Here is a 21857-nt window from a genome sequence, read left to right as displayed (position 1 = left end):
ATATCCTTCCTATTCATGATGGTAACAGGAGAGTTCTTCTGTGCACTCATGATGTTAGCAGAATAGATCTTTAAACTCTTTATATGTTAAGAGCTTGCTCTGATACCAATTGTTATTCCCAGTGGACTAACAATGAGATTTACAGAAGGGGGGTTGAATGTAAATCTCAAAACTTTTTCAAGTTTTGAGCAGTTTGTAAGGCTAAGTGTTTGAGTGATCAAATGTGTGTGAATTGCTTGGAGCTGATGCAGACAGATATATATTCAAACACAAATGTAATGAACACAAAGAACTTAAAAACTTTTCTGGTGGATTTGTTGTTCCACCAGAGATGTGTTATTTCAGAAAATCTGTGATTCAAAATTAAATCACAGCTGCTTCCTAGTACAAACTAGATGATTTTCTCTCTTGATATTTCTAAACAGCTCAGGGAAAATTCACATCTAATTACTAGCTACTACTTGGTTTATATATCACCAAGTTTACAAGTGAAGACAAAGATAAAGTACAATAAGAAAATAGTTCTCCACTTGTTTCTATTCCATTTTTATCCAGTGTAATATGGAATTATCTGTTGACTTTCCATTTTGAACCAGACTAAAAACGGCTGCTTTTTCTGCTATTCCTGAAATAGGCTACCACATTCCAGTTATCTCTGTCAATCCATATGCCTCTGTCAGCTTTGTTAACTGTCACTATCAACTGCTATGAGACTAAGCATCCGTTGAAGCTTTCATCCGTTGATGGCTTTATCCGTTGATGCTCTAGCAGTTGAAGCTTTATCCGTTGAAGCACTTATCCGTTGATGGATATTATCCGTTGAAGCATTAGAGACATCCGTTGAAGCTTTGTTTCTTATCCGTTGAAGGTCTTCAATATCCGTTGACACTTCTTCACTTATACAAAATTACAAGGCATGAAATATTTACAATTAGCCCTCCTATTTGTACATCCATTAGTAGTCAACATGACTGATTATTTCCTAACAACATCTAAGAATTACAGCTTGAAACCAGAGAGTGAAATGTGCTACAATACCAAACTTATTGCTAAGTAAGGCTACTCCTTCAACGGATAGCCAAGATGGTCTTATCCGTTGAGGCTACAAACACTAGATTTCTACTTAAGAGTTTTGCTTAACTTATCATCAAACTAATACACATATTCCTAACAGTTTGTGGTAAGCAGAAGGCCTTATTCTAATTATATTTGCAGCATGAAGTATTGCATGACCCCAAACATATATAGGTAACTTTGCCCTTAGGAGTAAGGGACGGGCAATAAGTTGAAGTCTTTTAATTAAGGATTCTGCTAAACCATTTTGTGTATGTACGTGAGCCACCGGGTGTTCGACTGAGATTCCTACTGACATACAATATTCATTAAAAGTTGCAGATGTAAATTCAACAACATTATCTAGTCGGATTGATTTAATGGGATGGTCAGGAAATTGAGCTCGGAGTTTAATTATTTGGGCAAGTAATTTGGCAAAGGCTGTATTTCGGGTTGTAAGTAGACATACATGAGACCATCGAGTTGACGCATCAATTAAAACCATAAAGTACCTAAATGGGCCAGAAGATGGATGTATAGGACCACAAATGTCACCTTGAATTCTTTCTAAGAATTTTGGGGACTCGGTTTGAAGCTTAACTGGGGATGGTCGGACAATAAGTTTTCCTAAGGAACATGCTGAACAATGAAGTTCATCTTGGGATATTATCTTTTGAGTTTTAAGAGGATGTCCCACAGAATTTTCAATGATACGACGCATCATAGATACTCCTAGATGACCAGTCTTTCGTGCCAAAGGGAAAATAGTTTTGGGTCTATGACTTTGGGGATGTTGACACTATGAGATTTAAGAACTCGTATACTTGTAACATATAATCCTGAAGAAACCGAGTGGAATTTTTCTAGGACCCTTTTATTGTCAACGGTGTTTGAGGTGATGAGAAGGTATTCTTTTTCATTCTCATTAATAGTTTCAACGTGAAACCCGTTAAGACGGATATCTTTAAAACTCAGTAGGTTTCTAGTTGACTTGCTAGAGTATAGAGCCTCTTGTATGTGTATGTGTGTCTTATTTGGTAGAAGAAAACTAGCTTTCCCAAAACCTTCTATTATATTTGATGTACCCGATACCGTCCAGACATGTGAGTTGGTTTTAGTCAACTGTGAGAAGTATTTCTGACTCTATAAAATAGTGTGTGTGGTTGCGTAATCAACAATGCATATATCTTCCATCTCTATACATATATAAACAAAAAACATCTTTATTAAAAACAAACCGAGTACATAGAACAACAATATGAAACAAGTACATAAAATGAGTACATAAGTAAAACACAAAGAAAATAAGTAAAGCATGACAATACATATGAAGTCTAGTCGTCTAAACCATAATAAAGATTAGCACCAGTGTCTATTTCATTTGAGGCCTTATTGACTGGTTCATTAACTAGATTATAATTAGCGAAGTTGATTTCTACTCTCTTTCCATTATTCCTTTTGGATGACTCGTAGAGATCAACAAGATGTTTGGGTGTGCGACAAGTACGTTGCCAGTGCCCCTCAGATCTGCACCTATGACAGATGCCTCGGTTCTCTCCTTCTTGGGGCGCCTTTCTTTTATTTGTCACTTCACGTTGCCATTTCTGATGGCCAGAGTTGTAACCATCACGTTGCCACTTCAGGTGGCCAGAATGATATTGATTGTGAAACCGACCACGAAAATTTCCACGTCCACGGTTTCGTCCATAACCCCGTCCTCCTCTATGCCCTTTCCCACATTCATTCTTCAGGAATGACGTGTTATGTACTTCAGGTAACTGGGCAGAGCCTGTGGGACGTATCTGATGATTTTTCAGTAGCAACTCATTATTCTTTTCAGCCACAAGAAGGAGAGATATCAGCTCACCATATTTCTGAAAATTACGCTCCCTATATTGTTGAGCCAGGATTATAGTGTTGGGGTGAAAGGTTGAGAGGGTCTTTTCAATCATTTCAGTATCGGTAATATTTTCACCACATGAAATTAATTTTGAGCTTATCTTGAAAAGAGCAGAATTATATTCAGCTACAAATTTGAAATCTTGTAACCTCAAATTAATCCAGTCATATCGGGCAGATGGCAAGTGAACAAGTTTTTGGTGATCAAATCTATCCTTGAGATTATTCCAAAGGGTGAGTGGATTTTTGATAGTGAGGTATTCAGATTTTAGATCTTCGTGGATGTGATGCCTAAGAAAGATAATCGCTTTTGCATTTTGTTCAACAGTTGGGATCTTTTCCGGGTCAATAGTATCTTTTAGGCCATTAGCACTAAGGTGTAATTCTGCATCAAGGACCCATGACAAATAATTATTTCCGGAAACATCCAAGGCAACAAACTCTAATTTTGCAAGATTCGCCATTCTGAATAGATTTTAAATAAGATATAATATATCACATAATATTTAAACAGGCAAGTTGAAATAATAACTTTATACAAAAGTTACGACGTCATAGCCGGCCAGAAAACTTTTGATTATTACTTGATGGCAGCGCCATCTTTATAGTAGTATTACTTGACGGCATAGCCATCTTTATAGATTTCAATCAGTAACATAAATATGTAATAATATTTAGAAGAAAATGAGGAAAAGAAAACGTACCTCTTTTATGAAATAGTTTTAGTTGAATGGGACTCGTGGGTCAGAATAAGTCGTAGCTCTTTCGAGAATAAAGCTTCAGTTGGTAGAGACTTGTGCTGATAAATTGTTATAAACCTTGACTGAAAATATAAGTTATGTTTAATGTAGAGGAAGTATAGGAGAATAGAAGATGGAGAGAAAGTTGTGTTGTATTTCATTAGCTAAATGAGCTATTTATAGTAGTTGGTTTACAAGGCTTACTAAGTAAGCTATTCAAATCTTCTTCATTAAGTATTACAAAACTTCCTCGATAAGCTTTACAAGTCTTCCTCGATAAGCTTTACAAGTCTTCCTTGGTAAGATTTGAGAGACTTCCTCGATACGCTTTGACAATCACTATATTTTTTATTCAAATATTTTAACATTTTGATAATAATAAGTGTAGTAGTTTCTATCTTATATTCGTTTATAATTATTATTTAGTATGTTCATTTAATAATATATGACATTAAAATTCATGAACATACATTTTTCATTCAACTAAACCCTAGTTTAATCATTCAGTATATTTGTGAAATTGATGTGTTGCAATTTGAATTGCAAGTGTTAGCTCCTTGAAAAAGTAGTCTTCTCTCGCCTCCTCTTAATGCCTCCCCTATGTTTACAATTGTAGAACCTAAAATAGATGTTCCTTTACAGTAGAACCTCGATAAATGAATGTTCGATAAATGAATAACCTCGTCTAATTAATAAATTTCTTCGGTCCCAACTTGGTCCAATGGGCTTAACGAATAATTTCGCTTAATGCATTAACGAATAAATACAAATGAAGTCTTTATAGGCCCTATGTAAATATAAATGAATAATCATTATATTTAAAATAATATATTTTTATTTATATAATATATCATGAATACATTTTATTCAATGACTAATTTTCAAACACATTAATAAGTCATATTTTTTTGAAAAATGCCTCCAAAGTTGATTGTTTCTTTCCTCCCCAAAATGCATCTGATCCTTAATTTTGTGTAAAACATGCACCACTTCTGGGATATTTTGATCATGTTGCAGCAGGTAGTTTTTTATAGTGACAATAGCTTGAAAAGCTTCTCTTGAGGATACTTGTGGTAGAGTGATGCTATCATCGGGTTCGGGATCATTTGCCTCATCATTATTATTACAAAATGATATAATTACAAAAAAAGTCTAAAAATATCATCTAAATGAATTAATATTCATTTATCAATAAATAAATATTATATTCATTAATCGATAAATAAATAATCTCGCCAAATCAATATTTTTTTTGGTCCCAAAGGTATTCATTTATCGAGGTTCTACTGTATTAAACTTTGATTTGCATCGGTAATAATATGTGTAGTAGTTTCTATTTTATATTTATTTATTATTAATTAGTATATTCATTTAATAATATATGGAATTAAAATTAATGGGTATTCATTTTTTCATTTAATTAAGCCCTAGTTTAATCATTTATTATATGTGTGAAATTAATGAGTTGCAATTTGAAATGCAAATGTTATTTATTTTTTGGGTTGGGCTCCTTGCAAACATTGGGCTGGCCTGCACTTACATAAAAGTACTGCCAATTTTTGGGTTTGAGGGTTTTTCTCGCCTCATCACAATGGCTCCCCTGTTTACAATTATATTTCCTAAAATAAAAGTGAGGTTCAAAACATATATTAACACTCACATAGCTTGAGGCAAAAAATTTCAAATGTAATCGTGTTGCCCAATCTCAAGGTTCATAGCATCAGGGCCTGCAACATATGTAATGATGTTATGAAGACATTGAACTTTCAATGGCTTGGAACACTCAAGGTGCGTTGAAGGCAGTAGAACTGGCCAAAACAATCTTATATGATATGAATAGAAAATACATCCTAAAGACAGATTGTTGTGCAAGACATGTCTGTACTATAACAAGACTAAGTCATATTGACAACCCTAAGATTTAATTGTATGATAGTCTAAATCTGTATTTTGTACTATATCACTTGAGTCTGTAAAAATGTTAAAGATCAGACTGGAGTATTTTTATGTAAATAGCCTCAAGCCTAAGAATAAACTCTGGAAGAAGGTCAACTAGATCATGCCTCAGAGAAAAGGTGAAGAAACTTGGAGTTGAATAAATCTGTTTTAGAAAAAATATTTTAAGTCAAGATATCTACAAATCACAGATCAAGTCATATAGAGAAGTCATTCAAGAACTCCAGAATGACTTATCGAGAAATCCAAAATGACTTATAGAGAAGTCTTAGAGATATCGACAAGTCAAATGAAGATATAAAGATTGGAGATATCGATAAGTCATTTCTACATATAGAGAACTAGGAGATATCGACAAGGCAAATGAAGATGTGAAGATTGGAGATATCGACAGGTCAATTTGTCATTAGAGATCTCAGAGATATCGACAAGTCAAAATGCATATATAGATCTCAGAGATGTCGACAAGTCAATTCTACATGCAGATATTTGGAGACCTCGACAAGCCAAGTTCACTTATAGAGAACTCAGAGATCTCGACAAGTCAAATTCACTTATAGATAACTCAGAGACCTCGACAAGTCAAAATACTCATAGAGAACTCAGATATCTCGATAAGCCATTATACTTATCAAGATGTCAGTTCTTTATACAACAAACTGGAGATCTCGATATGATCCTTAAGTACAGAATGCGGATAAGTTAAATCATTCAAGATTATCAATCAACAAATGATCTAATCACTTAGAATGAAAAGTCTACAAAAGTAGTTTGAAGAGTGCAAGATCAAAGGCCAAGATTAACTGACAAAGGATAGTCACGGACCTACGATTTGTAAAGATTCACTAAGCTGGAAATGAAAAGCTTTAGAGATATCTTAAAGTATGGTTTAGTACATCTTATTACATGCTGTGTAAACATGTGTCTACTAATCTATAAAGTAAACACCGGTCCTTTGTTTTAGTTGTAACAAACAGATCTAGATTTTCTTGTAACTCTCTCAAGAAAGAAGCTGAGTTCTTTACCTACATAGAACCCAAAAATTGTTGCAAGACATACTTAATTTTAATACAAAGTTAAGTGAGTTTTGAAAATACTGTGTTTATTATGCATGCTTTGTTTATTCAGTTAAACACAATATCTTGACAAATTAGACAACTTTGTTCACCATTCCAAATAGTTGTAAAAAGACTTAAAAATATCCAAACACATTCACCCCCTGTGTTGTATTCAATATCTAACAAGTGGTATCAGAGAAAAATCTAAAAGTAAATAGATCAAGATCTTGGAAGAATAAATACACAAAAGATAAGCAGCATAAAGATACCATCCTTTGATAAGACTAATTACACATTATGAAAGAAGAAGATGATGCTATTTTTAAGGATGGCCAATCCCTTGTACATCCAGATTCTGAAAAATGGACATTTCACTCTTATGGAAAGGATTAAAGAATCTACAGATGAAGACATGGTCATCCCAAGTCATTATGGTCCTAAAGATCCTTCAAAATATACAGAAACTGAGAAAGAAAAAGCAGTGGTCTACAATTAATTCTGATAGAGTCACTTGACAATGTCATGTACAATAATATTGTCAACTGTGACACAACTAAACAGATCTGGGAGAAAATAGAAGTTATGTGTGAAGGTACAGAGGAAGTTAGATCCAACCAAAGAAGAATACTGGTATCTCATTATGAGGGTTTCATGGCTAAACCAAAGGAGAGCATAACTGATGTTTTTGAAAGATTCAATAAGTTGATAAATGACTTGCAGCTTCATGACAAGTACTATGAAGCTGAGGAGGTTTACTTGAAATTTTTGCTTACCCTTCTAGACCATCTAGAACAGAAAATTTCACCTATAAGAGAAGGGAGAGACTTGAGCATAATGATATTGGAAGTTTTATATGGTATTTTTAAAAACCTATAAACCGGAAATGATTCAAAGAAAATCTTTAAGAGCTGGTCAAGGGCACATTATTGATGGCTCAAGTGCATTAGTTGTTAATGATTGTAATTCATCTGATGATGAACAAGAAATCCAGACTCCAACTGTCTCAAGTGTTGGGCAAAAGAACAAGGTGCCACAGAAGCAAGTCATTCTGGAACTTGAAGAAGATGAATTCTATACCTTGGATGAACTGGATGAGTTGGATCAATCCACGAATTACCGAGAAAGTAAATTCTTTAATATTAGAGTGAAGAAGCCAAAGTTCTACAAGAATAAAGTATAAACATTCAACAAGGACAACAGCTGGAAAGTAAAAGCTCAGTACAACTCTGGTGGCAAAAGTGGATATAAAACTGGATCTGTTGACATATCAAAAATAAGATGCTTCAATTGTGATGAATTGGGCCATTTTGCCACAGAATGTATAAAGTCAAAGAAAGTGAAAAAGGGTAAGGGATATTTGGAGTTGGAGGCTAAGTAGGAAGCTCTCTTGAAGAAACAGTCTGGAAAAGCTTACATTACAGAAGGAAAAAGTTGGGATGTTTTTGATAATGATGAAGATGGGGAGTTTGGAAACTATGCACTCATGGCCTTGGAGCAAGGAGAGTCATCGTCATAAAAAACAGAGGTACTAACTCCTAGTACTATTGATTTAAATGCTAGTTAATATAAGGAGATTGTTGAAAAGATGAGTGTAGAGATATTTCACATACACACAAGCATGGTGGAAGCTATTGAGAAAGTGAGTAGGATGTCAAAAGTAAATGAGAAGCTTGAGATTGAGAAACAAAATTTGGAACTACAGCTTGTTAAGCTTGAAACTGTCAAGCAAGAAAATGAATATCTAAAGAACAAGCTAAAGTGTGCTACTGAGATAGAAGCCGTGTTGAGGGAGAAGCTAGAGAAGAATGAGGTGAAACTAATATCATTCAGAAATGCATCTCAACTAGTTGGTCAGTACCATAAGAAGAACAAGCCATGTGCTAACATAGCTATTGGCTTGGATTATGATGCATTGAACAATAATAAGAAAGTTGAACGTGACGAGGGAAAAACAACTTTAAGTAAAGATGTCTCAGCTATGCTGAGAAAGGTTGGTTCATCTCCGTTCAAAGCATGTGAAGTAAATTTCAGTGAAGAGGATTTGATCATAAAACAAGAACTTGCTGATGAGGACAATGAAAAGAAATGCACAGAAACAACTCCACCTTGTAAAACTGAGAAGAAGCCCATGGTGGATCAAACCCCTAAGAAGCCAATCAAGGAGGTTAAGACTGAGAATGCAGGAAAGAAGAAGAAAAATAGAAATGGGAAGATTGGGATAAACAAGAACAATAACTTTGCATTTGTTACAGATGCTCCTAGGAAACAGTGTCAGAAATGTGGCTCTACAAATCATCTAACTCACCTTTGCAAAAAGGCTGTTAGTGAGTCAAGATTGGGAGCATGCAAATATAATGAAGCAAAGACTGAAGATCCCCATTTCTTCTATGATAAGTTTGATTGCATTCCTTGCAACATGAAAGTGATGACAAGTTGCCACAAGCTGAGAGTAGACTTTAAAGAAGTCAATATTGGGTCTGCAGCTAAAAGGGAACATGCAAATCAATCAATGAACACCATTTTTTTTGAATCAACTCATTCTAATTATGCAAATTATGTTAACAAGAAAAAAGTACCGAACACTGCTTGGGTAGCTAAACAGACTTAATCCTCATTGTGTGCAGGGAAAAATGAAGAAAGTCATATGGATCATAGACAGTGGATGCTCAAGACATATGATAGGTGATAAGGCCATGCTATCACAGTTTGAGGAGATGGCTGGCCCATTAGTGACTTTTGGAGACAACAACAAAGGTTTCACAATGGGATATGGAAAGTTAATTTCTGGAAATATTGTCATTGAAGATGTAGCACTGGTTGCTAGTTTGGAAGTGAATCTCCTAAATGTCAGTCAATTCACAAATAGAGAATTCAATGTTACATTTGAAAGAGAAGAATTCTTAATTATCAGCAAAAATACTAGTGAAATTGCTCTGAAAGGATTAAGAAAGGGAAGCCTGTTTGTTGCAGATTTACACTCAGCAAATAAGGAAGGAATTTGTTGCTTCTATACCAAGGCATTTGTAGAGCAAAGCAGTTTGTGGCACTAAAAGCTCTCTCACCTGAATTACAAGGCAATCAACACCCTGGTGAAAAAGGAGTTAGTGAGAGACATGCCAAATCTGAAGTTTGCTCAAAATGAAGTTTGTGAGGCTTGTCAAAAAGGCAAAATGAAGAAGTCAAGTCACAAGAGTAAAATTGTGAATTCAATTAGTGCACCTTTGCAACTTATTCACATGGACTTATTTGGACCAGTTAATGTCTTATCAATTTCAAGGAAGAAATATGCACTTGTGATGGTGGATGACTACTCAAGATACACATGAGTAGAATTTATGCATTTCAAAGATGAAACTCCACGCATCCTAATTGAACACATCAAGAAGATTGAGAATGTAACACCCCCAGATCCGGGGTCGGGGATCCGGGTCGTCACGAGTTCCATTTCCCTTAATAACACCCAATCTTAATAATTACTCAACTACTCTGTACTGTGACCCCACAATAAACACACCCACCACACGTTATAGTCTCAGAGATGAACATCCAAAAATAACCACAAATCATTTTATTCCACAATTATCTGCCAATACACCTTAAAAGGTTTTCTGAATAAATTTACATTTCTTTGCCATTATTACAATTCATAAATATAAATAAATCTGGTACATCAAAAGTTGAAAGCCTAGCCTATTGGTAGTTTCTACCTCAGCTACGGCGGCATCAATGCTTCTAGAAAACTGCGGAACGTCTCCTAATCGCTTGCGAATCGGGAGCTTGGTTATGTTCATCTTTTCTATCTGTTGTTGTGTGATGAAAGAAGAAAGCAAGGGTGAGCAGCAAGCCCACCAAAATAATATGTATAATGATTAATAGTATATGAGCCTTCTCATAGTACTCATGAAAGTCTTGGTCAAAAGAAATGAACGAAATTGATATCTTAATGCGATGAAGTCACAAAATATTCAGTATATATATACATATATACTTTTCAAAATATGGGAAGTCCTCTTCCATGCATAATATACACAAAGTTACAGTTTATAACTGTATAAAAATATCGTTGCAAGGTGATCTAATATATCTAACCTTGTCTCAACGTTTTTCTGAAAATCTTTGTCATTCATAAGACGATTATTAACTAGATATAAGTTTAAAAGATGAAGTTATAAGGTACTCCAATATACTTATATCTTTCCCAAATACTACTTGAACTACCCCCGTTCAAGTTATAATCAGTTTCAAAGGTTCATCACATAGATGAGACTACAAGACAAGATTTGAATAGATTCAATCTTTGAATATCATTATAAATAATGAAGTTACGAGATACTTCATTAAGTCCCGATATATAAATATATTCATATATATCTCCCATACATTTCCTGAAAACCTCTGTCATGTAAAGTATGAACAGAGTTGCAATATCCAATGAATTTGGAAGGAAAAGAATTTTGGCATAAACCAGATATCTTGCTGATCAGGCAAAGATACCAATAAGTAACCTTTTCTACTGTAGATGGATGAATTCCTCACCGGTCATCACCCTGGCCGTATTAGGACCTCGCGCTAGACCGTTACCCGGCCACTCACGCGTTGATGGATTGCCACCCAGCCACTTACACATTCATAGACCGTACCCCGGCCTGTCGCTTATGCCGACTCAATCAGATGGACTTACTTCCCGAACATTGGGCAAGTAATCAAATTGTTTTCTCAAAACAGCAACCATGTTGCGAATATAAAATACACCACAGAGCCGGATCCCCAAGATTTTGAGCGAATATTCAAGTCTCCTTCGAAAGGAAGATCTTAAATCGGAAAACGAGTTTTGGGATCCGCTCTAACTTTTAAAATCATTTTGAAGACTCGAAAACATTTTTAAGAATGTTTGGAGTAAAGCTGATTTAATGAAATAAATCAGTCCCGATATATTAGAAAATATCTGAATATTATTATTTAAATAATATTCCCATAAAGAATAATCTTTATAAAAATAATTGAAGTAGAAGTTTTAAAACTTATACTTGAAACGGGTATTAAATAACCAAAGATACACTTATATGAAAGTATTATCTTTATTTGAATAATCGAAAATAAGTTTGATTATCGAAACATTATTCTTTAATAAAATAAAGAATATATCTCAGCAAATAATCGGAGTCATAGATCCTCAAATGAATATTCAAATAATATTCAAATAATAAAATAAAAGGAGTCATAAGTCCTCGAATGAATATTCGTAATAATATTCATTAAATAAAATAAAGTTATCGAATAAACCTTATTCGATTAATAGTTTTGAAAACTATAACCATATATATATATAAATATATATATATATATATATATATATATAAAATCTACTCGGGATCCTCGACTCCCGGTTTTAGAAAAATGTTTTCACCTTAGGGTCCCTATACTAAGGGTATACGCAAATACCGCTTATCTCTAGCATAGGTATTATGCAACGAATAAGCATTTGAACCAACAGATATATAAATCAAGAATACGAAACAGGCATGCATATATATACCATATCAGCATGCTTCAATATATCGCAACATTTGCTAATTAACCAACATGCATCTATCGCAAGATAATGCATATACATATATTCATCACAACAACAGTATAACGGGTAGAAAACTTGCCTGAGCGACTGGGGGTTACGAATGGCTCGGGACGAGTCTGGTAACCTATAAACAACAAGTAAGTTGGAATTAAACCAAAGTCACTTGTAAATCTATACTTTAACTAACTTAGACTCTAACGCTTGTTTTGCGCTTACTGATTCTCTTAAGTCACTCGAGTACCCTCGGCTCCACCATTTTTAATAATTTAACCTTTACGAGTTTTAAGGCGATTCCTTCGCGAGTGTCTTACCAACTGCCTAACACACTTACCATAAATGTTTCATACATTAATTAACCCTTTTTGGTCTTTAACCTATGTTTCAAAGTAAGGCGAGGGGAAAAGTTTCGTTCGCGAAACGCCGTTACTTGAAACGGTCGTTTCTCCTAAACCGTGCATCGGAATCGAACGAACTACATATCAAAATGAAGCTCGTAACATGAGCTATCTAAACATGGCAGTGGTAATAATCTAGCAGGGGGTTCTCGGGTCCTAATGTTATGCACAAAAACAGTCCAAAGAAAATCGGACGTTACGACGGCTATGTTTACGCGATTACCAATGTTTAAACTACTCCAATTAACCACCAACCAACTCATAACCATCAATACAACAAAACTTCACCTAAACCATACCACATCAGTCCATAATCTCCAAGGTTTTCAACTCAAACAACCACAATCAAGACCTATAAACTATAATCAAGCTTCAATTACCAAAACACTTCCAAATCAAACCAAACTACTAATAATCACAATCCATGCTTCTCATTTCACAACACCAACCATTAAACTTACTAACAAATAAAGTAAAGGCTAGGGTTTGAAGTTTATACCTTCCTTGGGAGGTGTTAAGTTGCTAGGAAGCCTTAGGGAGCCTCCTACAAGCTTGATCTTTCCAAAGAAATCAAGAACACAAAGTTAGGCTTTGAAGTTTCTAAAAGTCCGATTTAAAGAACTGTAAAAATGAGGGTCTTACCATGATTATTTGGACGAGACTTGTGAACAAGAGTTGTAGGCCATCTCAATAACTTTCCATTGAGCTATAGAACACAATATTTGAGTGAGAAATGAAGGCGATACAGCAGTTTTAGTGTTCTGGTTCTGTTTTGGCCGAGAGCATGAAGAACAATGCCTTGGTTTCTTTTTGATTTTGATGAAAAATGATTTGCTTGGCTTGGTTGGTTTGATTTTTGTGTTTGTTTTAGTAAATTACCTAGTTGCCCTTGATTTTGTGTGGTTAAAAAGCCACCACATCTCCTTCCTTCCCATGTCATGCTTGTGTCATCCTCATGATGTCATCCTCCCCTCCTTGTCCTCTTCTCATTGGTTGGGTGACATCATCCTCTCTAATCCCTTTGATTAACTTCCTAATTGATTGCCTAATGACCGCTGATCTGTTATACGGTTCACTTAACTTTCGTTTTCGTTTATCGTTTGAAGGATCATACCCGGGATCTTATTACTTAGGTTCCCTTAACCTTTCTCAATATATTATATTCCTTTTATGATCCTCTCCTATAATCCTTTAATTTAAATCCTTTTTATCCTGTTACCTTTTTCTCAAATCTTTCCGTATCTAGTGTATTTCCGGGAAAAATCAAAGTGTTCGGATTTGGATTCTGACGATCTTTACATACACTTATATCCCATATAAAGTACTAATAAAATCTCAGAATATCCATATCAGAACCCCTACATAGTGTGGCATGAAAAGTTTTCTCATTCAGCAAAAACACTATTCATAAGGGTTTCAAAAATTTCCCAAAAATTGGGGTTATTACAGTATCCCCTCCTTAAAAGGATTCCGTCCCGGAATCAGATAGAAAATGAATAGGGATACTCTCTTAGCATTGCACTTTCTAACTCTCGAGTAAATTTTCCCACATTGTGGTTCTACCATCAAACTCTTACTAGTTTGATAACCCTTCTCCTAAGCACTCGTTCCTTTTTACTCTATACCCTTCCTGGTTGCTCCATATAGGTTACGTCTGGTTGCATGTCTATGCGCTCATATGCCCCTATTTGTCTGGCATCCGAATTACACTTCCTTAACATTGATACGTGGAACACGTTATGAACTTGCTACAGGTTCGGGGGTAGGGCTAGCTCATATGCTAACTTCCCAAACGTCTTAATATATCCGAGGGTCCAACAAATTGTAGACTTAGCTTTCCTTTCTTTCCGAACCTCATCAATCCTTTCCAAGGGATACCTATAACATTACTAGGTCCCCTATTTTGTACTCTTTATCCTTTCGTGTCAAATCAACATACTTATCATGTCCATCTTGGGCTACTACCAGCCGTCCTCTGATTAGATCTATCATATCCTTGGTCCTTTAGACCACTGCTGGTCCGAGCATCTTGCGCTCTACAACTTCATCCTAACATAAGGGAGATCGATATTGTCTTCCCTCAAGGATCTCATAAGGCGATATCTCAATACTGACATATGATCTATTGTCGTAAGAAAACTCAATCCGTGTTAAGTGATCATTCCAATTTCTTTCAGGTCTATTGCACAGACTCTCATTATAGCTTTTAGCATTAGAGCTTTTGCTTCTCAATACCCATTCTTTTCCAGTTCGTAATCGCTACTACCTTCCGTTCCTAATATTATATTGGTTATACTTTTGCTCGTTAGCGTTCTATAACCTTTTAATAACCACGTCAACCTTAGTATCACGAATGTGTTCCCATTCCGCATACTACCACCACTTTATTACTCCTTTTTCAGTTGTTTCTATTTTCCAAAATTTGATCAATCAAATAGAAGTAAAGGAATTTGTTGAGAGATCACTATGATCATGAACACTTGTTATATTGCATAGTTAGTACAGAAGGTGGCCAGCCTTTAGTACTTGACAAGCAATTAAATAATAGATGGTATCCTACTAGGCTTCTATCACACAGATAGATAGTCATTCGGCAATACCTCCCCTTCTGGAAGGGTTATTCTTCTCAGATTACATGAAATGAAAAGAAGAGAAAAGAACGAACTGAAGAGAATTGTATATATAAAAAAAAAATATATACTGCCACAAAATATCTGGCTTGGAACGTACCTCTGAATTATAGAGGTTTGTCATAGGAGAACAAAACATAAACGTATTTATATCAGCATCAAATATTATAGCATCGTATTTCCCATGCCTAAATATTTCTATTCCGTTCATCATTCTATGGACCCATGCTCTTCCTCGAGCTTATACACAATCACCTTTGAAACTCCCTCGACATCGAAAATCGAATCTGGGATCTCATTCTAGACCTCATCGTTACTAGAACCCATTTCTATACCGCAACCTTCTTCGTATAATAATACGACTCTCTATTGATAAGAAAGAATAAATATTCACTAGGTAGATACTCTACTTAATTAGTCTATCAATGATAACTTATACACTACCACGACCCGATTAGTGGTACTCAATCTCAACATCCATTCCAATACAACTCTCACGGTTGTAATCAGCTCGTTACTCGCAGAATCATTGCTGCCTTACTATGGTCCACCACTGACCCACTGTCATCATTCACTTTCCATGAAATCTTAATAGCTAACCATACGGAGTCCATACATGTCGTATCAAATCCTTCTAAGGAGGTAACATAATCACCATTCATGATTCATGGAGTACACTCCTGAATCTGACATACATACATGACATGAAGCAGATAAAATTTGCAGAAGAGTTTCGCTCAAAGTAACGATAGCAGTTTAATACCATTCTTAATCATATGCCTTCAATAGAAGACTTAACTCAAAGGTTTGTTTAGTCCTTTTTGAAATATGGTCCTGGCTTATCTCAAGATAGTATCTTCTGAGATAGATAGCCCGCTCATGGCGATTACACGAATTAAACCTTTACTAACTACTATTACGACTGGGTATTGCACAGTCATCAGAAGGAATGTCAATCTTCCAAACCATAATACAACCTTCAGCTTTTAACCATCATCACTGTATCCTTTGGCACAAGCGCCTACAATTATCCTTTTACCGTTAAAGTGTCGGCCACCTCTTTGGCCTTTCCTGATAGTAATAGTTCCTTACAGTCAATGTCATTTTAACCACCTCCAAATAAATTTTCTACCTTATTTCAATCACAGCTTATGTGAAAATGCTTTTCTTTAATATCTGATGAGTAAATAAAAAAAAATATCACCATTTTTCCATAAGTTATTGCCTCAATCTTTAGAGGCTAATCACTGTCAAGACTGACTCTTAATCATACTTAGAACATCTTTTATCTTAAGTCCTAATTGCCCTGAACAATTTCGACCTTTACTGGTTCGATCCATACTTTCTCGTGGTTTAACACGTGCCCCACTTGGCACCATTATAATTACGTCATATTTCTTTTATCAACATTTTTATTCTTGAGAATTTTGAATATTACCTTTCTCCTTGTAAAACCTCTAAGGTTATCCTTCAATCGTTCCTCCTGTATTCCCTAGATACAGGGCATATCAAAATACCATTCACTATTACTAGAACCATTGTCTATATACTTCTGAAAAATTTCTCCACTGATCCTTAAAGGTTGTTGTTACCTTAACCCTTTCCAATTCATCCTGTCAAAACTCATACTGTCCCTATTAAGGGTGAAATGCCAACCTTTATGCATTCCCCTAGGATTCATTTTAAGTTACCGATGTTCTATCCTTAATTCCACCTTTAAAAGGTACCTGCATCCTTCCATGGATAAATCAAGTCATATATCCCTGATAAGGGTGTCTTATTCAATCATTCCCACCTCGATAGTATATGCCTAATTTCACAATAACATTTGTATACAACATGAGGTCAATCAATATGGCCTCCCAAAAGATAACAACGGTTATCCGCTTTTCTTGCCTACTTTGGTAACGATAATAAGGATGTTCTGGAAGATATTGGTCGTGTTCAACGTGAACTTCTTCTTAATAATTCCGTGTTTACTTTTGTTGTTTATCTCAACAGTCACCTCAATGTTGGGATATCTTTCATACCTGGCGTCTCCCTTTCTGGGTATCAAGCCACCGGTCTTACACTTCACATTCTTGAAGGTCACTTCCTTCATCCAATTTTCCTACCTTCTTACTTTCTTGTCTCCTTAGTCTATCCGCGTCTTATTATTTATCCTTCGAACTATCTCAAGGTTTCCTTGAATCCTCCCAACTTACTAGGGATAAAATATATGTATCTCTTATGCCTTCACCCAGCAATTTTAACTCATGGTGAATCACCCTCATCCTGACGATTACATACTTTTCTATTTCTATTGCTACGAGTCTTTAGGGTTTCCTCATACCCACTTCCTTATCATACCTTAAACTCTATTGCCTTTATATTCCTTTCCACTTCAGTTTCTTTTTATTTTCCTTTCTCTTATCATTATTTCATGAACTAACACAACATAAGTATTGATTCCAAACATCCCGTCATTCTGGATTCGTGTCCTCAGAATGAATCTTGATAACTTTTACAACTTAGATTCATAATTCATCATACTCATCCACTTTTGTTCTAGCTCCAAAGCTTTTACACTATCTCCTTATCTTTGGGAATTACTTTCCCGAAAACAATTGACTGAACTTAAATCAGTTTATTCTAACCTCTGGCTCCGTGCCTTTCTTGGTCTTTCACCAGCGGGTGGTCTCTCTCTTAGGAGGGTAAGTGACAAAAACAGTCTTTTGTGGTTCGTCAATCATTCAGAATCTCAAATGATTCCTCTATTTCCTTTAGCCAGGCTCTTGCCTCGACTAGGTCAACCTGTTCCTTGGAACTCTGAGAGCTTAGAGACTTAAAGGTCCTGAAAGAATTTCCTATCGCATTGTTTCCTCAAGGTGGTGGTTGGGGATAATAGTCTAAGTTCTGTCTAGACAGGTCCATGAATTGCCGTATAGGAGTACCGTCTCGGGTCTCCTTTCCTTACTCGACTTTCTGTTTCCTTAGTATGAAATGTTTCATCCTACTCCCCATAATTGGGGTCATCTTTTAATTTAAAATCCTCATTTTCCACTCCATTATGTCATGGGTTCCTTCTATCTTGATGGCGACCTCCCTGACTATCACGTTCAGGGTTTGCTCTAAATCTTATTCCTCAAACTATGGCTCTCATCTAAGTTCTCATCCTTACGCTCTTGAACTTTCGGAACCCAAATTCTATAGGAATACCTCATTATTCCCTTATCATCTTTCTCTGGCACCATATGCTCTTTTCCAATAATTCGGTCTCTATTGCAATCTCAAACAGCTTTTCGGTACCGGCTCCGGTTACCTTCACTACTATTTCCAAAATCTCTTATAAACTCTCCCAAAGACATTATCATCTTGAGTCTCTCCTTTTTACTAAGGGCATCAGCCACCACATTGGCTTTCCCCGAATGATAAAGAATCTCCCAATCATTATTCTTGATTAGCTCTAACTGCCTCCTCTGGCATATGTTGAGCTCTTTCTACGTGAAAATGTACTAGAGCACTTATGGCTTAGGTAATTCTCGCACTTCTCTCCATACAAGTAGTGCCTCCAATCTTTAGGGTAAAACTATTGCCACGAGCCTAAGCTCATGGGCGGGGATATCGAATTTCATATTATCTTAATTGTCTTGACATGTACGCGATTACCTTACTGTGCTGCATAAGCACGCACCCTAAGCCCTTGTGCGAAGCGTCACTACACTTCACAAAATCTCCTTTTCCATCCGGCAATGCCAGCATAGGGGCCATCACCAACCTCTGCTTCAGTTCTTGAAAGCTGTTCTCGCATTTCTCTGTCCATTCGAACTTCTCAGTCTTACGAGTAAGCCGCGTTAAAGGGGTTACTATCTTTACAAACTTGAACGAACCTCCGGTAGTGACCGGCCAATCCTACCTCTGGTAGTCGACCTAACCATGGTCATCAATTCATCAGTGGTCCTTTATCCAATCTTGTCAGGATCCTCCATGGGATCCTCCTCAACAACTATCCCTCTAGGACAACATCCTCAACCGCTACATCCTCACTATCAACATCATCCGGTCCTGCATTAGGACACTCTATCGGATCCACAATCCGATCTCCAATTAGTAATAAAACATCATCGCGCTGTTGCTCCTCAACCTCAGGGTTCGGAGTCCCGCTACCATATACGATAATGAACTACGCTCCTATCACGATATTTATAAGGGTTCCCATAAGGGTTTTAACGGTCAGTACTACGTTAGGTAGCCCGACTATGAACTTGGCAAGAGTTCTTATTATCTTTGTGAACTTATTATCTTAACGTCACATCATCTCTGAGGTTTATAACGCTTAGCTCTGATACCATTTCTGTAACACCCCCAGATCCGGGGTCGGGGATCCGGGTCGTCACGAGTTCCATTTCCCTTAATAACACCCAATCTTAATAATTACTCAACTACTCTGTACTGTGACCCCACAATAAACACACCCACCACACGTTATAGTCTCAGAGATGAACATCCAAAAATAACCACAAATCATTTTATTCCACAATTATCTGCCAATACACCTTAAAAGGTTTTCTGAATAAATTTACATTTCTTTGCCATTATTACAATTCATAAATATAAATAAATCTGGTACATCAAAAGTTGAAAGCCTAGCCTATTGGTAGTTTCTACCTCAGCTACGGCGGCATCAATGCTGCTAGAAAACTGCGGAACGTCTCCTAATCGCTTGCGAATCGGGAGCTTGGTTCTGTTCATCTTTTCTATCTGTTGTTGTGTGATGAAAGAAGAAAGCAAGGGTGAGCTGCAAGCCCACCAAAATAATATGTATAATGATTAATAGTATATGAGCCTTCTCATAGTACTCATGAAAGTCTTGGTCAAAAGAAATGAACGAAGTTGATATCTTAATGCGATGAAGTCGCAAAATATTCAGTATATATATATATACATATATACTTTTCAAAATATGGGAAGTCCTCTTCCATGCATAATATACACAAAGTTACAGTTTATAACTGTATAAAAATATCGTTGCAAGGTGATCTAATATATCTAACCTTGTCTCAACATTTTTCTGAAAATCTTTGTCATTCATAAGACGATTATTAACTAGATATATGTTTAAAAGATGAAGTTATAAGGTACTCCAATATACTTATATCTTTCCCAAATACTACTTGAACTACCCCCGTTCAAGTTATAATCAGTTTCAAAGGTTCATCACATAGATGAGACTACAAGACAAGATTTGAATAGATTCAATCTTTGAATATCATTATAAATAATGAAGTTACGAGATACTTCATTAAGTCCCGATATATAAATATATTCATATATATATCTCCCATACATTTCCTGAAAACCTCTGTCATGTAAAGTATGAACAGAGTTGCAATATCCAATGAATTTGGAAGGAAAAGAATTTTGGCATAAACCAGATATCTTGCTGATCAGGCAAATATACCAATAAGTAACCTTTTCTACTGTAGATGGATGAATTCCTCACCGGTCATCACCCTGCCGCATTAGGACCTCGTGCTAGACCGTTACCCGGCCACTCACGCGTTGATGGACTGCCACCCAGCCACTTACACATTCATAGACCGTACCCCGGCCTGTCGCTTATGCCGACTCAATCAGATGGACTTACTTCCCGAACATTGGGCAAGTAATCAAATTGTTTTCTCAAAACAGCAACCATGTTGCGAATATAAAATACACCACAGAGCCGGATCCCCAAGATTTTGAGCGAATATTCAAGTCTCCTTCGAAAGGAAGATCTTAAATCGGAAAACGAGTTTTGGGATCCGCTCTAACTTTTAAAATCATTTTGAAGACTCGAAAACATTTTTAAGAATGTTTGGAGTAAAGCTGATTTAATGAAATAAATCAGTCCCGATATATTAGAAAATATCTGAATATTATTATTTAAATAATATTCCCATAAAGAATAATCTTTATAAAAATAATTGAAGTAGAAGTTTTAAAACTTATACTTGAAACGGGTATTAAATAACCAAAGATACACTTATATGAAAGTATTATCTTTATTTGAATAATCGAAAATAAGTTTGATTATTGAAACATTATTCTTTAATAAAATAAAGAATATATCTCAGCAAATAATCGGAGTCATAGATCCTCAAATGAATATTTAAATAATATTCAAATAATAAAATAAAAGGAGTCATAAGTCCTCGAATGAATATTCGTAATAATATTCATTAAATAAAATAAAGTTATCGAATAAATCTTATTCGATTAATAGTTTTGAAAACTATAACCATATATATATATAAATATATATATATAAAATCTACTCGGGATCCTCGACTCCCGGTTTTAGAAAAATGTTTTCACCTTAGGGTCCCTATACTAAGGGTATACGCAAATACCGCTTATCTCTAGCATAGGTATTATGCAACGAATAAGCATTTGAACCAACAGATATATAAATCAAGAATACGAAACAGGCATGCATATATATACCATATCAGCATGCTTCAATATATCGCAACATTTGCTAATTAACCAACATGCATCTATCGCAAGATAATGCATATACATATATTCAT

General features: G+C 35.6%; 1 protein-coding gene across 1 annotated transcript; it reads right to left on the bottom strand.

Moving 5' to 3' along the window:
* Positions 1 to 2387: 2387 nt before the first annotated feature.
* Positions 2388 to 3416, bottom strand: LOC141673919 (uncharacterized). The gene has a single exon (XM_074480647.1). The coding sequence runs from the start codon at positions 3414 to 3416 to the stop codon at positions 2388 to 2390; it is 1029 nt and encodes a 342-aa protein (XP_074336748.1).
* Positions 3417 to 21857: the final 18441 nt, after the last annotated feature.

The sequence above is a fragment of the Apium graveolens genome, chromosome 7 (genome assembly GCF_009905375.1).
Source record: "Apium graveolens cultivar Ventura chromosome 7, ASM990537v1, whole genome shotgun sequence".
NCBI lineage: Eukaryota > Viridiplantae > Streptophyta > Magnoliopsida > Apiales > Apiaceae > Apium > Apium graveolens.
Note: the sequence above shows the minus strand (reverse complement) of the source record. Positions and strands in the feature narration are given on the sequence as shown.

Excerpts from the sequence above, each read along its gene's own strand:
- LOC141673919 (XM_074480647.1), bottom strand. The coding sequence starts at position 3,416 with ATGGCGAATCTTGCAAAATTAGAGTTTGTTGCCTTGGATGTTTCCGGA.